The sequence below is a fragment of the Psittacula echo genome, assembly GCF_963264785.1.
Source record: "Psittacula echo genome assembly, chromosome: 6".
Lineage (NCBI taxonomy): Eukaryota > Metazoa > Chordata > Aves > Psittaciformes > Psittacidae > Psittacula > Psittacula echo.
In genome coordinates, this window is record NC_137743.1 from 68,193,629 (window position 1) to 68,217,453 (window position 23,825).

The 23,825-nt window shown below is 37.3% G+C and overlaps 1 protein-coding gene across 2 annotated transcripts in view; it reads right to left on the reverse strand.

Annotated features, from left to right (window-relative positions):
* LNPK (lunapark, ER junction formation factor) overlaps positions 1-23,825 on the reverse strand; it is a 46,737-nt gene that overhangs the window by 15,468 nt on the left and 7,444 nt on the right. For both annotated transcript variants that reach the window (XM_080621878.1, XM_080621877.1), the window contains exons 5-9: positions 21,052-21,110; positions 17,204-17,244; positions 8,678-8,758; positions 8,538-8,589; positions 1,636-1,854 (exon numbers count right to left, since the gene is read on the reverse strand). In XM_080621878.1, the coding sequence (XP_080478004.1) occupies positions 1,636-1,854; positions 8,538-8,589; positions 8,678-8,758; positions 17,204-17,244; positions 21,052-21,110 (452 nt within the window). The remainder of the gene's footprint in view (positions 1-1,635; positions 1,855-8,537; positions 8,590-8,677; positions 8,759-17,203; positions 17,245-21,051; positions 21,111-23,825) is intronic.

Sequence of the window (23,825 nt, forward strand, 5' to 3'; positions counted from 1 at the left end):
GAGTGTCCATATAAAGCATTATCAGAAAAACTACATTAAATATTGTAACTAACAGGCTTGGTAACTGTCCTTTCAAACTAGTCCATTACTTTTTTCCCCTTCTTCCTCTAAAGCATTTCTGTAGTACAGGCTGAATTTTATCCAGCTTAGTCAATGTGCTCTAATCTTCCCCTAAGAATAAAACTATTATATAGCAAATACTATTTTATTATATAGCCAGCTTCTTAAACAAGAAGGAACATGTGATTTTAAACTCTTCAAGGAATTTTCAGTAAGCAGGTTTCAGTAAACGCGATTTGTAACAAAATGACCAATTTCCTGGTGCAAGGAGCTGATTTCTGGTACTTCAAGATAATTAAGACTTAGTAATAACTTGCCTTTACAGTTCACTTCAGGGATAAAAACAAATTTAGCAGTTTCATAATACAGGTAACAATTACTAACAAAAAATAAGACTTAATGAACTCCGCAGAGAAGTGAGAGATCACAGCTTTTCAGGACAAATGTAGTTCACTATACTAAGCAATACAAACAGGCATCTTAACATTCAGCTGCCCAAGATCTTTCATTAAGAAACTGGGTGTCAACATACTATTTATAGTCCTACTTTAAGACTGTACCATGAAAGTTAAGCAAGCAAGGACACCCAGTTTGTAAGACTTAGGTAACTCCAAGTTAAAAAAAAGGAATACAGGGCAGAAGAAAATACTCTTGATCACTGTAAAGAGCAAAGAACTACTCTACATTACAGCAGTGCTTATAAGATTCTTGGCAAGTTGCATCCCTCCTGTTTTCAAGACAGCATTTGATCTCTTTTCCTGCCTTGCGATACAACTTGCCAGACATCCTGCAACAAATGAAAGTCCTGGCACTAACCCATACACAGCTTTACCATGCATAAGAATGAAAATGCCTCCCACCCAAAACTCAAATTTTGCCACCCCTCCTATTTAGTTGATGTTCTGTTTAATAAAATACATCCCATCTGAGGACCAATGCAGAAATCAAGGAAAAAGCATTTTCAGGATATGAAAACAGATTTTACAGAGCATTCATTTCTACCAGATTTCAACCTGTTGCTGAACTTTTGGCTCTTCTACCAAAATAACAATGCATTTTAGAAGAATTCAGCTACAACAGGCAACTTTTTCAATGTATCTGATATTTTACACTTTAATCTACGAGTATAGATTGCATGACTATACCTCCTAGAGTAAAAATTTAAATAAATGTCAAGATACGTGTTAAAAAAAATGTGCAGGGTTTACTGAGAAACATGAATATATTCTGAAAGTGTTCTGCTCTGTGTCTGATTTATATAAGTTTAGAGCTCTTCTAAACTAAGAACATAAAAAGGTATGCTACATTGTTGACTACAGAATACTGCAAAGTTTTATTGCCATTTAAACAAAAAAGCCATAACAGTTAAATGAGCTCAGGCAATAGGTTCCAGCATCAAAAGGTGCCAGCTGTAGAGAGTTATGGCTAATTGAATATGGAACTCCTGCTTAATCAGATAACTGCTCTCCTATTTCCAAATGAAATGCCATTTCCATACTGTCTGAAAATGGCCTATTTTATTGGTAACCAGAGAAAACAATATAAACTGTAAATAACATTAAGTGCTCTGTTTACCCATTCCAGACACTGGAGTAGCAGGGGATCCAGGGCGTCTTGGTAAAACATTTGACTGCAAGGGTGGCAAAACAGTTCTTTCTGGGGGTCCACTCGGAAGTGATGTGTCTCTCTGCAGATTAGGAGGTGCTGGAACCAGCGATTTCGGAGAGCTCTGTTTAGGACTTGCAGGCAGGGGTGTAGAAGCATTTCTCTGAGCTGTGGTCCTCTGACGTATTTCTGACAAGAATATGTGCACACAGAATTTAGTATATAGCATTTAAGAGATTAGTAAAAGCACATTAATATCATTATTCCAACCAGCAAATTAGAGTCAAACAAAACTAGAAAGTCCTATAACTAAAGATCACAATCTGCCTGACTGAGGATACCACAGAAATAACCCACACATAGAATACTATGTTTAAAAAACAATAATAATTAACCATTAAATACTTAGGGCAAAATTCTTCTAGAAGAAAATTAGCAGATAACTACCTTACAATTCTGTTCTCTAAGGCAGAATGCTGAAGATCAGAACAGCTAGGGTCAAGCTACAGTGTACAGACAGAACTGACCACTGTTTATGATTTAAACATGCTTTCAAGTATTTAGCTTTCCACGGGACCAAAAACTATCCAGTCATGTCTAAAATATCCACATTAAGTGCCCAGAGTTACTAAAGAAAAATTTCAGATTGGGTAGCTGGAAACAATTCTAAAGCCAGAAGGAACTAGAATGCTTCATTCAGATTATATTGTTTTGTTCACTTGCTTCAGCAACCCTATGAACAAGTTATGTGCTTAGATTGTCATGAAGCAAGAACAGGCTCTGATGGAATATGTCCCTACCTTCATCTCCTCTCATTCCACTATGAGAGTTACTATTAAATAGATATTATGAAAAATAAGTTTCTTTAGTTCCTATATGAAGCCGGAGATCTTATTAATACCAATGGGAATATAATTCCAGTAATAAATTAAGGCTTGGATATTATTCATGCAAACATGAAGTTCCATTATATTTATATAGAAGTTTGTTCCCCAAAACAAACAAGAAACAATGCTCATGAGCAGTGTTCAACGAACAGCAGCATCACTTTCATCCCATCTAAACCTCAGCACCTCCAGGCAGCCTTTGAAATACACTATTGCAACAAACCAAACCAGAATGTAACCCTCACTTTAAGGCTGCAGACATTAGCACGGTTAACAAGTGACAGCTTAGACTCTTCTTGTACTTTACTTGCATTAGCTAAGACAAAGTTGGTATCACTGGAGTACTAACAGAAGCTCTGTTGGAAAAAATCACCAACAACTAGTGCCACAAAATTACAACATACATAGGCTATGTTCTTGCTTACTTATCTGTACATATAAATAGGATTAATATACACCATAAGAATGAATAAAACCACTCTTTGATATAATCAGAAGACTACAACTGCATAGTCTCACTAAAAATCCACCTAATCCAGTTTTCTACAGAGCAGAATAAATTACTAGCCTTCCCCTGCCACACCTTCTTGTGCATGACTACACTGCCTCACACAACTTTATCAACCAAGTCAGATCACCCAATGGATATAAAGATTCTGTACTTGAACTTGGTTTTAGCAAGTACCCTCACTACTTAAACTGTTCAGAATCTGGAAAACACGATAAATTGGTAAGGTAGCTGCAGAAGTTCGGTTAAGGTTTCCTTGGTGACTTGTTTCTATTTTGAAAACTGCTCATGTGTTCAAAGTTTTATTTTAATCAAGAATTCATTTATGACAAACCTCACCACTAAGATTTCTTGGAGAGCTTTTTGTGAGAGACCTTACCAGTAACCTTTCAAGCCTAACTACATTACAATAATTGCATCATCCTCTCCACAGCATATGACCAACATGCATGACTTACCTACAAACAATATGATTCTGACCCACAATTTATCCAAATATTCAAGTTCGTGTTATAGTTTCCACTCATGTACCACTTTCAAAAATCAAGTTAAAGGTATGCAATTGCTCAACAACTCAGCTCCACAGGTCTTTAAAAAATGAAGTGGTAAGTATGAAGCCTAACTTCACTTGTTCCAAGATCAGTTTAAATATCTGTAAAGACATTTTAATGCACTGCTAACATTTTCTTCATTCTTTTCATCTCTTTTCATTACAAAGCCTGCTTTATTACAGTTTTACATATAAAAATGTCACAAAGATCACAGCTATAATTTGTACCTTTGGATGTTACTTCTGCATTTTGAAGGCTGTTTTCCTATATTATGTGGTTTAAGCACATCAATTTCGGTTGCTCAACAGCTCTGAGTGTTTCAATAGGTCACAGATATCTTTGTATTTACTTCAAGTCTTTATTACACTATTCCTAAGCAATTTCCATGTCGCCTGCAAGAGTTTTGCCCATTTGGCCTGTTCTTTCTGAAGGGTCATTTTTGGCAAGCCTCCTTTAACAAGGCTTTCGATTTTTAAAAAATTACTGGTACTTTAATGACTCTCCATATTTTTGCTCCTACAATGATGCTGAACCCAAGTACTTTACAGTCAGTATTGGAGAGAAGTGCTTCAGTAGGTTTAGTCTCATCACAGAAGTAAGAATGCAAGAATTACTGTTAGTTTTCACAAAATGGTATCAAGTTATGCACAAAGGTCACACACACACACTTAGAAGTCCATTAGTTCATTTAGCTTTCACTCTATTCTTTATTTCATACTTCAGAGAACTTGCCAATGCTCTGTTGCTCCCCAAATAAAAGAAGTTACCAGAACTTATAGGAAAATGAGAAATGCTCTCCATGAACAGACCAACAGCCCATCCATCCCAGTACTCCATCTCTTACACTGGTTGTAGATGTTAGGGTTGGAAAGGACCTTAAGGTCATCTAGTTCCAATCCCCCTGCCATGGGCAGGGACACCTCACACTAAACCATGTCACCCAAGGCCTCATCTAACCTGGCCTTGAACACCACCAGGGATGGAGCATTCACAGCTTTCTTGGGCAACCCATTCCAGTGCCTCACCACCCTCACAGTAAAGAACTTCTTCCTTATATCCAATCTAAACTTCCCCTGTTTAAGTTTGAACCCATTACCCCTTGTCCTATCACTACAGTCCCTAATGAATAGTCCATCCCCAGCATCCCTATAGCCCCCTTTCAGATACTGGAAGGCTGCTATGAGGTCTCCAGGCAGCCTTCTCTTCTGCAGGCTGAACAGCCCCAACTTTCTCAGCCTATCTTCATACAGGAGGTACTCCAGTCCCCTGATCATCCTCGTGGCCCTCCTCTGGACTTGTTCCAACAGTTCCATGTCCTTTTTATGTTGAGGACACCAGAACTGCGCACAATACTCCAAGTGAGGTCTCACGAGAGCAGAGTAGAGGGGCAGGATCACCTCCTTCGACCTGCTGGTCACGCTCCTCTTGATGCAGCCCAGGATGCAGTTGGCTTTCTGGGCTGTGATTGAACACTGCCGGCTCATGTTCATTTTCTCATTGACCAGCACCCCCAAGTCCTTCTCCGCAGGGCTGCTCTGAATCTCTTCTCTGCCTGGCATTGCTCCAACCCAGATGTAGGACCTTGCACTTGGCATGGTTAAACTTCATAAGGTTGGCATCAGCCCACCTTACAAGCGTGTCGAGGTCCCTCTGGATGGCACTCCTTCCCTCCAGCATATCAACCGAACCACACAGCTTGGTGTCATCGGCAAACTTGCTGAGAGCACACTCAATCCCACTGTCAGTTATTTAATGATAACACACAAACCTGAATTATTTCTGTTCCCTGCATCTCTGATACCACTCCCAGGATCTGCAAATGCATTGTCAGGAACATTAGAGACTACAGCCTTGTCTAATCATTTTTAGTGTCAAATATGAACCCTGTTGCCCACAAATTCCTCTAATTCCTTTAAACCTGCTTTCTGCTTCAACAATAACAGCTCTAATATTCTTCTGCAGTAACTGGATATGATTTATATACTTCTCAAATTGCCATAAGATGAGATGCAACATGTTAATAGTGAGCCTGTTGCAAAGTTCCAGATTTCCATAACTCAAGTTCCAGAAATTGGCTAAGTAACCTGTCCACTGGGTCTCAATGCTAACGCAATATACAGTTACTGCTGATGTAGTTTTAATGAAGTTTTACAATTTTCCAAGGTTTATTTCTTCTTTTGATGATTTTTTTGAGCATCCACAAACCAAGCATATGAAGACAAATAAATAACTCAAAAATATAACTTTCACGCTTCAAGCACACTGGAGTCCAAATTCTGCAGTTACTGGCACTGAATAATACATACACATAAGCAAGCACACTATTTAACAGGGCTACTACTCACAACTGATGATTCAGTATGATCTTTTAAAGAATATTAAGATATTGCCAGTGGTGAGACAGCTGTGTTTTTCATGTTTACAAGCATAACTATTTTATTTTTCCCTCACTTCAGAACTCCTTGATTTTTGTAGATATGAATACATCATTTTTAAAGAGCTAAAGCACATTGCAGGTCAATATATAGTTCACATAACTTGTTGGCTTTAGTGGCAAAGACCAACCAAGCATTTTGTTTCTTCCTCATGCCTGTACCTATCCCACAGGTTGCAACCATCTCCTACTGCATTAAATTCTGGTCATGGGGCGATCTCATTTACAATACAGACCTGCTAACAGTTGTATTAGCACAATGAAACGAGCAGGTAATACCACAATATTCCCGATGCTTAGTTCACTGCAAATATACTTATCCTGATTTTTTTTTCCATACAGCCAGAGTACTGCATAAGTATATGCTCATTAACTCTATCCCTCAAAACATTTCTGAATAGATAAAATTGTACTTAAGTTTTCAAACTCCTTTCCTTCTGGATTTCCAGGTGCTTTCTTACACCTAACTCCAGGTTCACCTGAATTATCTGTTAAAACCACAATTATTTAAGTGCATGTCAAAACCACAAAAACTGCAAGAGCAGCTAAATACATACAAGAATTGGGGCACGAAGAGTTGTTTTCCTGAGAACGAGCTATTATGTAATGCTGATTAAATCTTTGTATAAGTAGTAGGATGCGCAAGTTTCCATTCCAACTGGTAAGTCAAAAACATACCAACTAACCTTTCATCAGCTGCCTCATACACGACACTGTCCGATCTGATTAAACATTGGTCATTATTTACCCTCTTTTCAAAAAGATTCAATTACAGAGCTCAAGATAATGAGTTCTGTTGTCTGGCTAGTCTGTGTCCACAGCGAACAAAGAGAAGAGAATCTTTAATGTTAGCTTGTTAACAGATAGTTTAGTATTCCAGATCACTATAATTCTGCCATATATTGCATACAACAAAATTTATCACATCCACATTAAGGTGTCATCTACTCACAATAAGTTATCTACAGCACAGAACAGAAGCAAATATTCATTTTGGGTAGATATATAATGTGAGCAGCAATAAGGTAGTAGGGTTTTGGTAGCTAAAAAATTAAATAATTACTGCGCATACCAGGAACAGGTTATTTACAAGTCTCCACAAGCCAAACACAGCAAGTCCCTCCTGAACTACAATACATCTACAAAACACAACAGTCTGAATATCCACTTTTACATGAACAAAAAACAGCACAATTCTCAAATTGAAATGTTTTCGAGAACAGATTAAGGGGAAAAAATAAGTTATGCCATACATGAACAAAATTTTCTAGGATCATAGGAGCAGCAATGATTTTTAAGGTGCCATCACGTCAAGGGGTTCCCTTAACATGACAGGTCCCTTCCAACTCAAACCATTCTATGATTCTATGTTATGATTTAGGTTGGGAAAGACCCTTAAGATCACTGAATCCATCCATAAGCCATGATAACTTACAAAATTTGTTTTCCAAAGTTTTCTCCAAGGCTAAACTGAACTTTTATTCAGTTTACATTCTCAGATGTGTCCCAACTTAAGAGGTCTCTGGTTCATACCACAACAGAGTCTCACTTACATTCTTCTCAAATGAAACTGAACTTAAAGATGCCCTCCACCAGGTTCGTGAGACCAGTTTACAGCTAGCCCTAAATAAAAGCCCCTGAACATACATAGCATGGGCAAACTCCTCAGCAACAACTGTTTCACTTTACAAATCTACTTCTATTACACACTTACTAATGCAGACCCCAGTCTATAGTGGTTGGCTCTCAGAAATACTTCTCTTTCAAAACCTCTCCCTCACACCCCTTCTATTACCAGTCAAAATCAACACAACACACCATATACTGGTTCCAACTAACCTGCTTTTGCACAATTCAGAACCCTGGATCAAAAGCACATGCACTATGCTTTGTAAACCCAAGCATACACAAGACTAGTTAATTAGTTAATACAGACTGCACAACTAACTTGCCACCATCGCTACTTACACAGCCTGGTCAGACGGGAAGACAATCACCATGTAACTTACCAGGAGTTTCAAAAATGACGGTGATATCTTTTCAATACCAATTTCAATTAAATTATTTCTGTGCTAGCTTTGTGGACTCTCTCCATCCACCACATGTAAGCAGTTTAAGCACGGCATGGACAGGTCTAACTAGCCAGATATAGAAATAGAAATGGAATTGAAAAACTAAGCCAATGAACATATTTGCAAGCAGCTTAGTATTCTAGAAAACTTGCTAGCATGCCACAAGAAGTTAGTTTTCTCTCTGCTTTAGCACCAAGCAGCATTGAACATCGTACTGATTAGAAAAGCACTGGCCTTCAGCAATAGATCCCTAATCTGAAAAATACAGAATAGTAATGGCATAGTCTAATAAAAAGTCTATTAACCCTAAATAAAGGTCAATTGATCTACAAATTTTATCACAGAGAGACTTCTAGAGTGGAAATTGCTATGAAAGATGAATATCTATGCTAAAGAGCACTCGTTTTACAGGGCTATTACCTTGTCCAGGTCTTGAGGTTGCAGATGTTCCTGCAGATGGCAGTTCAGCCTCCTGCCAATTAATTACAAATAACACTATTTGAATGTTCAGCTCCATAGTACCTTTCATATTAAATCAGTATTAATATCAAGATTCTTACCTTTGCACTTGATTCTGGATCAAATCTTTCAAGAATTAATTTAGCAGTCTTGTATGTTTCCTTTTCCATTACTTCCTCAAGCTGGAAACAAAAGGTTCCACACATCAACAGAGAATTCTTCAAAGTATTTTACCCTCCCTATCCCCCCATTTACAAGCAACTTACTAATGTTACCAATAGATGAAGCTCAGTCCAATGAACCAGTAGCATGTTCAAATACCTACAGATTTGCAGTATTCAATGGAAACGAAATTTTGGTTTCAAAAATAGTTTCTAAACTCTAATGGGCTACTTCTACTTAAGAGTTTTATTGCAAGGAAACACCAAATATTTCTAATTGTTTACATATAATGAGGAGAATAATTACATGCACCAACTTCAATAATGGAATGTGCAAAAATCTATCAGCCATCATTATTGGAAGTTATTAGACATGACAAGCGAATGACAGGCAATTCCTTAGATTTATTTCCTCATAGCACTTAATGCTATTAATTTAAGGAAGGTCGTTAGCCAAGTGCTTTACAGAATAAAGTCTCAGTGCCAATTAACTGCTGTCAGCATCGATTTTAGATTATTTATTAGCAGAAGCAATTAGCTTGCTGCAAATGCTGTGAACACTCACTAACCAGAGAACAGCCATGGAATTTGCTCAAATGACTTTAAAGACTGGATCTCCATCTTACAGCAATTCCAATGCTTTTCAGAAAAAAGAACATGTTAAGAATTTAAATAAAAAATTTACTGAGAACTATGCATACTTTAGGGAGTGTAATTAAAGCACTTCATTATTACAGCATTTTATTTACAATGCACTCAAGTGGCTTTATAGTTAATACATGGGCTTAATTAAAAAAGTAATCACTAGTAAAGTATCATTTTAGTGGTTAACAGCCAACATCAGAAGCAGCTTAACTTTAAAATGCAGATAGTTGAATTTATGACAAACAGCTAATAGGTATAGAAATTATAATGCATTTTACAGTATCTTAAGCAGACCTTTTCTCCTAGATATACCAACTAGTGGCCATGTTCAGCTAAAAATGGGGGGTTGTTTGTTCTTAAGTTTGCTGTTGACATAAACTGCACAACTGAAAAGGTCAGCGGTCAAAAAATTAAGTTCTCGCAAGCTCATCTATCATTACTAAAATAACAAATAGTGCAGGTTAACATGACTTTTATGCTATTATTTAGCTAGTGAAAAATTAACATTTCAGCCATTCTGTGTATACAGATTTTGTAGGGGGTTTATCTTTAGACCTCAGAATTACAAATAGACCTCAGAAGATAAATAAAATTCACTCAATTTAATGGATACATAGTATCCATTTAACACTCACTCCGCACCAGACATGTAAGACAAGGAATACTATCCAGGCTGTTAATTACTACTGAAACAAAAGGGAGTGAGAAAAACAAAGTAAAAATCAATTTCCTAAACTTGTATTTCAGCAGGACTTTGCAGTTAACCACTAACTTGGTAAAACAAACATTACACACTGCAATATCAGAATTAAGGGTCTAATAGGAAAAATAAAGTATTTATTGCTTATAAAAGTAAAAACCATAAGGAAGAACTTTATATGAAGGGGTAAGGTTAGTGAGGTGAAGCTGCAAATTGGGGAAGTGTGAACAGTCAGTGTCAATATCTGCCCTCAAATCAAAACAAAAAACTGAGCCATGCATGCAATTGTCTTTATAATCACACAGGAAAATAAGAAATAGCCTTTTGCAGGACAGTGATCTTTAGGAATGGAAAAACAGAATGCTGCACCATCACTTGACACTTTCCTTATCTAACGCACTTCTTGCCATAAGTATTAAACACGACAGTAGTTATTTGCGGATATTCAAGTTTTCAAAAACAGTAACATTATTTTCAAATGGAAGAAAATTACTTATACTTCCCATTATATATTTATTGAATAATTCAACAAGTTACTCTTCATATTTTGAAATTCATATATAGTTTTATAGTTCTACCAAAGCTGAAGCTGACCAAGAATTCAGTTTCACAACTGACTCATTACAAGTTCCTTGAAAATGTATAGAAATTGTCAAGACTACTATAAGCACACCCACAGCTCTTATGGTTTCACTTCTAGGATGCATTTTTCTAAAATTAAATTCAGCTAACAATACCAAATAAGGAATCAAAAAGGTCAAACTTTATTCACTCTTTGAGTAAATTAATATAATTACTAGAAGTAAATAAGGGCCAGTGTAAAATTTAAATACTATCGATAAACTTGCATAGCAAAATAATGTGGCTTGTGCACTTGGCATGGCAATATCCTTTATAAATACAAATCAACATACTGACTTCTGGATTACTCACCATCCTGAACCATAACCTTGGAAAAGTTACCCTAGTGCTGAGCACTGGCTCTCTAACACAGCAAGTGCTCAACACCTCCAGCTCTTACTCCATAATACACACTTCTGAGATCTACTTTCTTCCAAGGGCTAATTCATAGTCTATTATTATCAAACTTGAACACTTGAGTAATCAAGATCACAAGTGAAATGTCTATGAAAGTTAATACCAGCGTACTCAGGGATGTTTCAAACTTACTTCATGGAATTAACCTTAATAAAGAATCATGGTCATGCACCGCATTCTCTCCTATGAATAACTGCATGGATGGCCTCTTTTCTAACTGGCAACCAAACAGAATTCCTGTGGCAACAACATCAGTTGCCTATACTCAAGAGTAATATGAGTAATGTATCTTAAGCTTCTTGTAAACGCGATTTAGCCACTGGAAGTCTGAAGTACTGACACGGTGCAAGCTACTTATTTGCCATACTACCACGTGAGTTCTTAAATTGAATTACTTGGTATGTCAAGCCTGACTACGGAGTTATTTATGTTCACAGAAACCATAGGACTCATTTCAGCCTACCATGTAAGATACGCCAGTACACATAGCAAGTTTCCTTAAAATATGAAATAAATCATTTAAGCCACAATAATCAAGTATACTCTGCAATACCCATGCAAACAGTAAAACAACCAAAGTAACTGACCACACCACCCAAGTCTTGGAAGGCAGACGCAGGGACTGTGAGAATGAAGACCTTGGGCCCACTGTAGGAGAGGATCTAGTTCGAGACCATCTTAAAAACCTAAACGTACACAAGTCCATGGGACCTGATGAAATCCATCCGCGGGTCCTGAAGGAGCTGGCAAATGAACTTGCTAAGCCACTGGCCATCATATTTGAAAAATCATGGCAGTCAGGTGAAGTTCCCGATGACTGGAAGAAGGGAAATATAACCCCCATTTCAAGAAGGGGAAAATGGATGACCTGGGGAATTACAGACCAGTCAGTCTCACCTCTGTGCCTGGCAAAATCTTGGAGCAGATTCTCCTGGAAGGCATGCTAAGGCACATGAAAAACAAGGAGGTGGCTGGTGACAGCCAGCATGGCTTCACTAAGGGGAAATCCTGCCTGATCAATTTGGTGGCCTTCTATGATGGGGCTACAGAACCGATGGACAGGGGTAGAGCAGTTGACATCATCTACCTGGACTTGTGCAAAGCATTTGACACTGTCCCACAAGACATCCTTGTCTCTAAATTGGAGAGACAAAAGCTTGATAGGTAGAGCACTCGGTGGATAAAGAACTGCCTGGATGGCCGCACACAAAGACTTGTGGTCAATGGCTCAATGCCCAGCTGGAGACCGGTAATGAGTGGTGTCCCTCAGGGATCAGTGTTGGGACCTGTCTTGTTCAACATCTTTGTCAGTGACATGGACAGTGAGATTGAGTGCGCCCTCAGCAAGTTTGCTGATGACACCAAGCTGTGTGGTTCGGTTGATATGCTGGAGGAAAGGAATGCCATCCAGAGGGACCTCGACACGCTTGTAAGGTGGGCTGATGCCAACCTTATGAAGTTTAACCATGTCAAGTGCAAGGTCCTACACGTGGGTCAGAGCAATCACAAGCACAGCTACAGGTTGGGCAGAGAAGAGATTCAGAGCAGCCCTGCAGAGAAGGACTTGGGGGTGCTGGTCAATGAGAAAATGAACATGAGCCGGCTTCAGTGTGCGCTTACAGCTCAGAAAGCCAACCGTATCCTGGGCTGCATCAAGAGGAGCGTGACCAGCAGGTCGAAGGAGGTGATCCTGCCCCTCTACTCTGCTCTCGTGAGACCTCACTTGGAGTATTGTGTGCAGCTCTGGTGTCCTCAACATAAAAAGGACATGGAACTGTTGGAACCAAGTCCAGAGGAGGGCCACGAGGATGATTAGGGGACTGGAGCACCTCCCATATGAAGATAGGCTGAGAAAGTTGGGGCTGTTCAGCCTGCAGAAGAGAAGGCTGCCTGGAGACCTCATAGCAGCCTTCCAGTATCTGAAAGGGGGCTATAGGGATGCTGGGGATGGACTATTCATTAGGGACTGTAGTGATAGGACAAGGGGTAATGGGTTCAAACTTAAACAGGGGAAGTTTAGATTGGATATAAGAAGGAAGTTCTTTACTGTGAGGGTGGTGAGGCACTGGAATGGGTTGCCCAAGAAAGCTGTGAATGCTCCATCCCTGGTGGTGTTCAAGGCCAGGTTGGCCAGAGCCTTGGGTGACATGGTTTAGTGTGAGGTGTCCCTGCCCATGGCAGGGGGATTGGAACTAGAATGACCTTAAGGTCCTTTCCAACCCTAACTATTCTATGGTTCTATGATTCTATGAACTGTCTTGTGACAAGACTGCATGAAAGAAATACCTAACTTGATCATTCATCAGTAAATACGATTTTTAACTGTATTTTGAGCTTCCAATTGCACATTTGCAGTACCCTAGCATATACTGGGTAGACAAGACTGGGCTTATACAACAACCAACTCCCAGTACAGTTTTTGTCACATACTGAAGGTTATCAAAGTATCTACAGTCCTATATGCTTAGAAAGCTGAAAATTTAAATTTCATGAAACATTAGTTATTTTAAATAACAAAATTCATATGCTGAATCTTCACCACACATGCTGTTAACTCTAAGGCAGCCTTGAAATCAGACTTTTACTTGGAAAATTAACAGAAGCAACTTTCCAAGTTCTTACCTGAAATGGCTAGGAAGGCTGCTCAAGTCTAATATTACACTGCCTGCTATGAGGGTAGCTGAGCAAACTTCAGCAAAGCTTAATGCTAACATTAGCAAAGTAATTACTACAGTATCTTTGCAACTCTGTCCTCAGGCTAATAATTATCCCATCTTCAGACTGCTGCTCCAGGTAAAGTCTTCACTAATTCCCCCTTGTAGCAGCTTAACAGATATCCTGTGCCCTTGCTTTAATATGCTTAACCCTCTGAACTTGTTCATCTATACATTCAGGCTTAAGGGCTGACAACCTCATGAACCAAGTTCTCTAAAGCCAAAGTTACAGCTATACAACCAGAGCACGTCTTACAATCAAGGAGGGGAAAAAAAAAGTTGTATCTTGTAGTGCCTTAATTATAGCTAATGAACTTAATCCCTACCCCCAATCCATAAAGAAAAAAAAAGCATTCACTAGGAAAAAAAGAGTGTAGAGTCAATTCTCTGTAGAATTAAGTATTACACAAACTCCACTTCAAAGTACAGGATAAACAATATTAACATGCATTTCCAGATGAAGTATCTATATTTACATGTGTCAGGTATTTTACCCACACGAATATCCACATGATTATGCCACCGAACAGAACTTAAGTTCTATTGAACAGCTCACTGCATAGCCACCAGGGCATTTTATGTAATAGATGAGGAGCTTACTCCATTACAGGAACTCTTCAGCACACAAGTAATGTCACTAGAGAAAAAGCGGACCACAAGCCTGTAAGACACAAGTAGTGTAACATTTTTTCAAAAGGATAACTGTCTTCATATAAGATTTCTCTAGCAATCAGGTATCTGAGCTGCAATGAAGTGAAAAGCCATAGCTGTTGTGGCAGTATGACAGTGCCTAAAAAACATATGCATTACAAATAAACAGGAAATACATAATTTACTTATCCCAGATACTTTGAGGATCACAATGTAAGGATCTTAGTAAGTAATCGTATTTGCAAACTCAGTAGCAAATCAGAATCTAACAGGGGAAAAAAAAGATCCCTTTCCTTCTTGCTTTCCATTAATTTACTTGAAGGTTTTTGCTTTGTTTTACTAAAAAGTAGGTGTTGCTACAGGTATTCATAGCCACAGATAGTGCTAAGAAAGTTAATCCAAAGAAAAAGAAATATTATCAAAATCAAATTTTTACAGAATGTAATGAGTGTTTTTATCTAAAAGCCAAAGTATATCCTGACTCATTACCTGCATCCCCTTTCAGCCCATTTCAACATGCTAGGTTTCATGGATGTTTATTTAATTTTAATGCTTAATTGAATACCTTTAAATTACGATGAAACTCAGGAGTCAATATTCTGAGTAAAAAATAACAACACTGCTGATTCAAGAGCTTGCAATAAGTCCTCTGTTTCTGGTTCCTTCGTAGGAACCAGGCACTCACAAGATTAGGAAATAACCACAGACTTTTTAATTCCCCTCAGATTGAAAAACAGCTGAGTTATACATTATTGTACTTCCCAGAACTCTGTTTTACTAATCTTAGAAGTTTATCTTTAATGTTTAAAACGTCACATGCATATATACTAATGGTAATTTATATTTCCAGGTTTAAACTCTCCATAGTTACACTATAATTTCTATAGTGTTCACTAAGTATTCATGCAGTTATTTAACATTAAACTACTGCCTGCTCTTCTACAATATGTTGGGTTTTATGTTTTGCACATGCAATATACACACATCTTGTTTCAAGAGCATCAATTCCCAAAAGATAATAAATAAAAAAACCACACAAAACTGCTCCCCTTTATAAACCAGCTTCTTCCTGGTTTTCTTTTATTCAATGCCTTTTCTCTAAGGAAGGGCTCAGCATTGCTAGTTCTTCTAGAATAAATACGAGGATTTTCATTATTACGGAAAACTGAACTGAAATGAAGGCTTCACATTTAAGACTCCAAAAGCTGACTTGTTCTCCATTATGCTTCTTCTGCTCCAAGAAAGTTCCCTCCAAAGCCATCCAATGACTACATACACCAGAAAGATTAACTAATTTCAGTTAAGCAGTTTTCATAAAATAAAAATTAAAAACACAGTTGTCATACTCATTTATTTTGTTCTCAGAAAATGTAAACCTCTCCAACACCTTTCTTATCACCACACTCAAAGAACACTTCCATATAATAGATTCTTTAATATAAAGAATAACATATGTAAATGTCAGCAAATCCTCTTCACTAAAGAACAATGACATAATAAGGTTAATTAGGTTACAGGTTATCATTTTTATACCTATCTTTTAAAAGTAAAAAAAAAAAAAGTGTAAGTAAAAGTAAAAAATGTGGTGGAAGATCAGTGAAATCTGTTTCCCCTGTAAAGTGCATATGATATCAGACTCTTACCTGACACATTTTTGGTAGCTTTGTTGTGGGTTTTCAGTTAATTTAGCTACCATGGCAAAATCCAGAAGGCATGAGGTGAACACTTTGGGAAACTCATCAACGATACAGCCTCATACTACAACTTTTGGAGTTTTTTGGGGGAGGAAGGACTGTTTGGAGAAGGAGGGTGTTTAGGTTTTGATTTGTTGGGATTCTTTTGTGGTGGGGGGGTTTAAGTTTTGCCTTGCAGGCAAAATTTTGCCAGGCAGGAGATGAAGCCAGCAACATAAGTAAACAGAAAACTTCTTTCTGGAATGATTAAGTGGAGAAGAAATTTATTTAAAAAAAAATAATAAAAAATAAATAAATCTGCAAAGAGTGCAAGTTATCCAAGACTTGGAATCTTTTCCATCCTAAATTTGTTTGGGATTAGCTGTTGATCCAGTTAAAGCAAATACCTGGCATACACCAGTTGTATACTGCTAACTCATTCACACAGCTCACAAAATAGATGACCTCAAGGGACCTGATAGGATTGATACACAAGATAATTTTTTGGAGGAAAGAATGGAAGAAATATGTAGCACAAAAATAAGATGGAGAAGGATGGGAACTAAGTGGTGATGCATTTAAGATATAAACAATCTGTCATTTGATAAAAAAGTTCATCTTGTCTAGATTAAAGTCCTTTTTGCTAATTATGAAGAAGACATTAAGTGATTAACTATCAAAGATATACTTGTACTCTACATTCTTAAATAGGATTATAAGAAGTGTTAAGTGTTGCACCAAAAGTAAAAGCAGCAGTCAGTAATGAGTAGGTTAAAGCATATATTTTTGTTTTCTGACAAAATGGAATCATTTTACATAGATCTAGTAACATTAAAACAATAGGTTTAAGTTAAAATAAAAGGAGACAATTTATGCTCTTATGTAAGCAGTCCTTTGTAATCTGGGGGTAAGGAAAACCTTGCACAGTACTAGGAAATGTACGAAAACAGAGGACTGGTAATAGTTTCCCCTCCCTCCCTCCACTCCTCATCTATATATTACAATCAAACTCATAACAACTAGCTTTTCTTGAAGTTTTACTTACTATTTTTTTCTTTTGAGATTTTAAATCTTCCAGCGCATCATCTAAAAAGAAGGACATCATACATTAACTTTCAAATATAGATAAGAGAATTTCAGCACGCTCTAAACATTATTTCATCCTGAGCAACCAGGAAAAATTATGCATTGACCACTACCAACCCTACAAAATTAGTAAACATTGCATAAAATACCTGAAATTTTTGTGACATTAAAAAAATATAATTGATTTTAAACATTGAAACATTGAAACCTATAAATTACAGCCCACATCACTTTACAGTTACAACTTAAAATAGTCTTATGTATCATTTCCTCATTAAGCAAACCAATTCTAGCCAGTGCCCTTGTTTGATACACATTAAAACTGGTACAGCAATGGACCAAATATGCTTAATCTCATGTGTCAAAGTACAGGAAAAGAAAACCCAGCCTTGAGGTCTAAGTATTAATATATCCAAGTACCAGATTTACTGGCTTCAGTATTTAATGTAAGCCTTTTAAGACACACCAGTTTCAAATGCCAGGTCAGTTCTGAGACTCAAATCTCAACCTATTTCACCTTTGAATACTACAGCAAAACCCCCAGTTTTGCTAGAAAAGCTACCAGAAGGTCATTTTACGACTAAATATTAAGAGAGACTGTTACAACTACTAGGCACAACACTTAATCTCTCTAAAAGGACAGGAAAGAAGAAAGGTCAAATGCATGTGTGGTTTTCCTTTAAGTCAATGTTGCAGCTGGGCACTCACGGAAAACTCACTGTAATTAACCATCACCTAATATAGAAGGTAACCCACTTTCTACTACCTCCTTCACAGCAAGAAGAGTGTAACGAAAAAACTTTACAACTTCTTCCCCTTTCCAGCTCTGCTGGACACCAGCAGTTCATTTCCTGTCAGATATACCTATTTTTACCCATTTTTCAGTTTAAAAAAAAAAAAAAGGAAAGAAAAAGATTCACAGAACTACAAGAAAGAAAAACAAAGTCCAGCAAAATAAATATATACTATTTTGTATCTTTATTTGTATATATTTAAGCATGCTATGCACACTTTTTGAAGTTAATTCAGGAACACTACTGTTACTTAAAATCAAGTGAACACATAATTACTTGAACTCTTCCTGAATATAGAAATTCATTTTGATAGATTAAGACACTGTATTAAATGTATCAAATATTAAAACCAGGCACATATATATCTGGAAGTTTGTGCAATGAAAGGGTAACTACAACAATCCCATATTAGTTAAGATAAACAGAACGTGGAACAAGACCATATTTAGCACTAGGTTGGAACACAGAAAATAGACAATTCCAGGAATTGTGAATCTTCACATTAATGAGGTATCTTTCTCCACCAAATTTTACATTTACATTAGAACATATCCTCTCATGTAGTCCTACACCAGAAATGCACTGCAACAGAGTGGTATCACGTAGCCAAACAAATAGCACAACATCATGAGCTGTTATCAGTTACTTAGGAAACAGATACAGAAATGCCTAGAACATCTTCAAGCCTAGCCTCCCACATACCAATGCAATCAGTTTAAAGTGTGGGCTTTTGTTTCTGATCACTATATATCCCGTGTTCAACAAGAACCTCATGGAACACCTGCCCCTTCAGACATGGCCAAATGGCAATTACTGCAAAGTACACTCAAAAAAACCAATACAGAATCATAGAATAGTTAGGGTTGGAAAGGACCTTAAGGTCATTCTAGTTCCAATCCCCCTGCCATGGGCAGGGACACCTCACACTAAACCATGTCACCCAAGGCTCTGGCCAACCTGGCCTTGAACACCACCAGGGATGGAGCATTCACAGCTTTCTTGGGCAACCCATTCCAGTGCCTCACCACCCTCACAGTAAAGAACTTCCTTCTTATATCCAATCTAAACTTCCCCTGTTTAAGTTTGAACCCATTACCCCTTGTCCTATCACTACAGTCCCTAATGAATAGTCCATCCCCAGCATCCCTATAGCCCCCTTTCAGATACTGGAAGGCTGCTATGAGGTCTCCAGGCAGCCTTCTCTTCTGCAGGCTGAACAGCCCCAACTTTCTCAGCCTATCTTCATACAGGAGGTACTCCAGTCCCCTGATCATCTCCATGGCCCTCCTCTGGACTTGTTCCAACAGTTCCATGTCCTTTTTATGTTGAGGACACCAGAACTGTGCACAGTACTCCAAGTGAGGTCTTATCTTAATCAAGCCTACATAAAAAAATAATTTATACTAGAGAAGTCAATATCTGCAAGATACGCCACTTATTTTAATCACATTTTAGGACAGATCAGCCTAAATCTTTGTCAACAGCCATTTGCCTGATTAAAAACTGAAATACTGTAATCTCTCTGTATCACCTTTCCTAGTGTCTTCACTAGCAGTTTTTCTCCATTCAGAGCACGGCTCCTAGAACTGGTATATTCTAGTTATCCAGCACAGAACGTCTTTAGAGCCTTAGAGTATTAAATAATCATCTCCAGTGAATGAGTGTGTTGTAATAACTTCTCCCAAAGTAAAAGGCTAGCTCTGAGCCACTCAGTTGCCAGTTTGCTCCCTGAGCTACATTCTCTCCTGCTTTACTGCTGTTACTCTTGCACTGCACATTCAATTTCTCTTCTCCAAATACAGGACTCGTACCTTTGAGGTAAAAAAAACTTCATTTTTGCCTAATCTCTGGAACAACGCAGAAATAATTCCTTCTCGCATGTTATAACATCTACTAAAACTCTTTATACACAAGTTCAACAAAAGCAACAAAAGACTTGCTTGTATGCTAAAAACGACAATAAAGACGCATAAGCAAACTAGGAAAAAACCATACTTTTTTTCTTATCCAGGCATGAAAAGCAAATATACATTCACCTTAGAAATGAATCACAGCACCACAGAAGATATGGACAACTTTATTTCTGCATAAAAATGTATGTCTTATGTTTGCATATCAAATGCAAACATTAAGTTTTAGAAAAATTCTGAAAGTGATGTTTAACTCGTAAGCTGTCACAAATTAAATACATCATGGTGTTCTGCAAGTCATAAAACCTTGTGCAGCGTTGAGGTTTTCCTATATTATTACTCACATCACTATGAAATACTGTTACAGGCTGGACTGCTTTCAAAGGAAGTCTCAAATGAATTCCAACTACTGCAGACAAGTGCCACAGATGCAGTTTTTAGATTTTGTATTAGAATGAATCTGCATGTTAACATTTTATACATACCGGAACACCTCCCTGCCCGCAGCAGGGGGGCTGGAACTAGATGATCTTTAAGGTCCCTTCTAAGCCTAACCACTCTATGATTCCTTTTTGGCTTTGTTACATGACTCCCTATTTTCTTAGCTCTCAAAACAGCACAAAAACAGCTGCTTATCCCCTCTCCACTCAGTAAAACATAAGCTTTGGAGAGCTTGGGAGAGAAAAGCTCTACTGACAAGCAAATTAAACAAATCTGCTCTAAATCTTTTCTCTTATACATAAAGATAACAAAGACTATTGGATATAATTGCAAGATGCAAGTATTAAGGGAACTACTACTATTGCTTATACTTCCCTTTCCCTCACTCCTACACTACATTTTATTCCATGATACTTTTAAACATGCAAAGACAGAAAAAAGTTACCGCAATTCTGTAAGTGAAAAATTAAGTAGTTTCCTTCCTGTTCTTTCAAGAATCATGTGGCAGAAACAACAGTTTAGCTAATGCTACCCATTTAAGCATCAACCACAAGGCTGCTACTCTTTTCCTGGAAGCCAAGTTATCAAAAATATTTACATTTTCATACCAAGCATCATTCCAAACTAGTTCATATTCTAAAAAAAGACAGAAACATACTTACTATTCCTTTCTGTCCTTTTGGAAAAGAAAAAAATGAGCAGTGTTCTTATAAACCAGATTCTTTAAAACAGAAAGGAAAAATATATTAATTAAAATATATTACAGTAACCATTTCTGAAGTCATTTAGCAAACAGAATACCTACCAGATGAGATTTAATTTTGCAAAAACAAAGAACAGTAATCTTTGAACAATATTTATACAGAAAGCTAAGAATTCAATTACTACCTTGTCAACAGGATATCAATGTTGATCTAAACAAAATCATCCTCTTTAATAAAGTTTAACCAAGCATTACTATAGGTAGAAATACTAAGGTAGCAGAAGCAGCAAGTAACATCATCACTTGCTCAGATGTTCAGTGGGAACTTTTAAAAATCAAGGTGAGTGCAGCTAGCTGAAAATAACTTAGTCATCACATCTTACTTGATAGATTTATGATGCGTGTTATGCAGAAAACCAAGCTTATCAGCTAAGGCCCAAAATTAAGACCCAGGAGATTTGCACAGAGAATTTAATACCAGTGAAAACCATGAGGTTCAGCTATTGTACAAATGGTCTCCCAGAGTTAACTGACCTGACTCCTGGCAATTTTACAGAACTCTGAATCTACTCAGTTTCTGCAGGGTTTCAGCTGACTTAGCTCAAACAATGGAGCAGTTTATCTATGCTCAAGATAAAGTTAAACTGACCTATGACCATTTTACATTTGAAAGGTCTCTTTGCAATCATCTGGACTTCATTTGTTTTAAAGCTTAGAATTGCTTATAATTATTAAGTTGACACTTTCCCTGGCAGGTTATTCAGCCTAAGCCAAGTGGCAAATCTCATACTTCAAGCCCCTCCAAGCATCTCCACCAAAATTCTCCTAGTGGCAAGCACTACATAATAAAGCTTAAACTAGTAATGTTTCATTTAGGAAAAAAAAAAAAAAAAACCTCAAAGGCTAAAAAGGTTTTCTGAGTAACAGTTAGTGTAAGAAAACAAGCAAAATGCTAGTACTGTAAGATTTCAAATAGTTTCTACTTGATTTATGGGAACATCTTTTGCATTTATATAATGGCTGCCCAGTTTAAAATGTTTTCAAGTATTAACACCACAACCTGAGTTACGGAAGTCAGACAACTGGAACGCAACAGTAACCTACCAAACATCAGAGAAACATAGAAAAATTTAACTATTCCATTTTCAAAGGAGTGCTGTGGGTGGCTGTGTCCACTTATACAATGTGTGTCTCTCCATAATGTATCAAAAGAAATGTTTTACAGGATTTTAGCTGCCTTAAAGACTATGTTACACAGACAAAAGCATTATTTTTTTACTGTATTCTTAATAAAGACTATTCTACTTAAAGCTGTATTCTAAGCTAATAGATATATGGTAGAACTTCATGAAATTAAAAAAATATTCACCTTAAAGTTCTTAAAGAGGTAAAGTTTTATTTTAGACCATTTCAGACCAATTTTACAAAATAAACATTTTTCTGAAAATCAGATATGCAAGATGAAACAATCTAATTCAAATGAAAGTCATTTCAAGGAAAACATCCTTGTAACATGCTAACATGTCTTCAACTTTTCAGATGTTTCAATACACATTTAAGAGTAATAATGTTATATATTCCTAGAACTTAACTCACTCCACCAGCATCAGTAACTTGCTGAGACCCTGAGGGAATGACCTAAGGCAGAAATAAGTTGGTGACTGACTGCAGGCTGGAAAAGGCAGACATATTCCAGTTTGATTAGGGCTGAAAAATCTCTAGAGCTATTACTGGGTGGCACCAGGCATTCAGCGTGGAGTCACCTCTTGACCGAGAACAAACACAAGCTGGCAGTTGCTTGCCATTCATATCTGCCAAAAAAAGCTGAAGGGGAATAGCTTAAGGGAAAAACGTGATAAACAGTTGCAAGTCATAAGAGAACAACAGTCTAATTCTAAACGTTAGTAAGCCGATATCCAATTCAGAGTTTTACAGAAACCCACCTTTAAAAACAAAAAAACAAAAACAAAAACAAAAACAAAAACAAAAACAAAAACAAAAAAAAAAAGAAAGAAGAAACAAGAATTGGAAGACAAACTAGAGAAGAAAGTCCTTTGTGCAAATTTACTCCACAGCACTAGAAACCATCACCTTCAGCAACAGAAGTTTTAATCTCTACACAAATCCTAACACACCTAAGTGAAGGGAGGCTGGTAATACTTCCTCTTCTACAAGCCTTTGCTGTTAGCACAAGCAAGCATCGCATGGTAAAAACAAAGAGCTCCAAATCCTTGTCCTTAAGTGCAAAGTCAATTCATATTGCTGCCAAAGGTTAATTTTGAGTGTTAACTTCTTTATTAATCCTTTCTAGTCAAGATACTGCTGCTCATGTATCTTTTCCACAGGATTCCATAACAGCAGCACATTAATACATTATGCATCATACAATATGATATACAAAAAACATCTTCAAGGGGCTTTTTTGCATGGTTATGCTGACACACACTAATCAAACTTGCAAAGCCTTAAATATTTAGATTCAACTTTGCTTTTCAAATCAAAAGCTAGGGCACTGACAAGTCATGTTTTCATACACATATGCTGTACAAATATGGACAGTATTTATGATGCTCATTTCAGCAAATTAGTAAATGCACTGTGCTTCCTACTGGCAGGGAAGTTGCTCAGTAGGTTGCTGCTTCTCCTTAATGGTCCACAGGAAGGAGAGGCAGGGAAGCAGCTGGCTAGTGAGGTGGGAGTCCATTTTCAGAAAAGTAGTTTTCTTAGAAAACA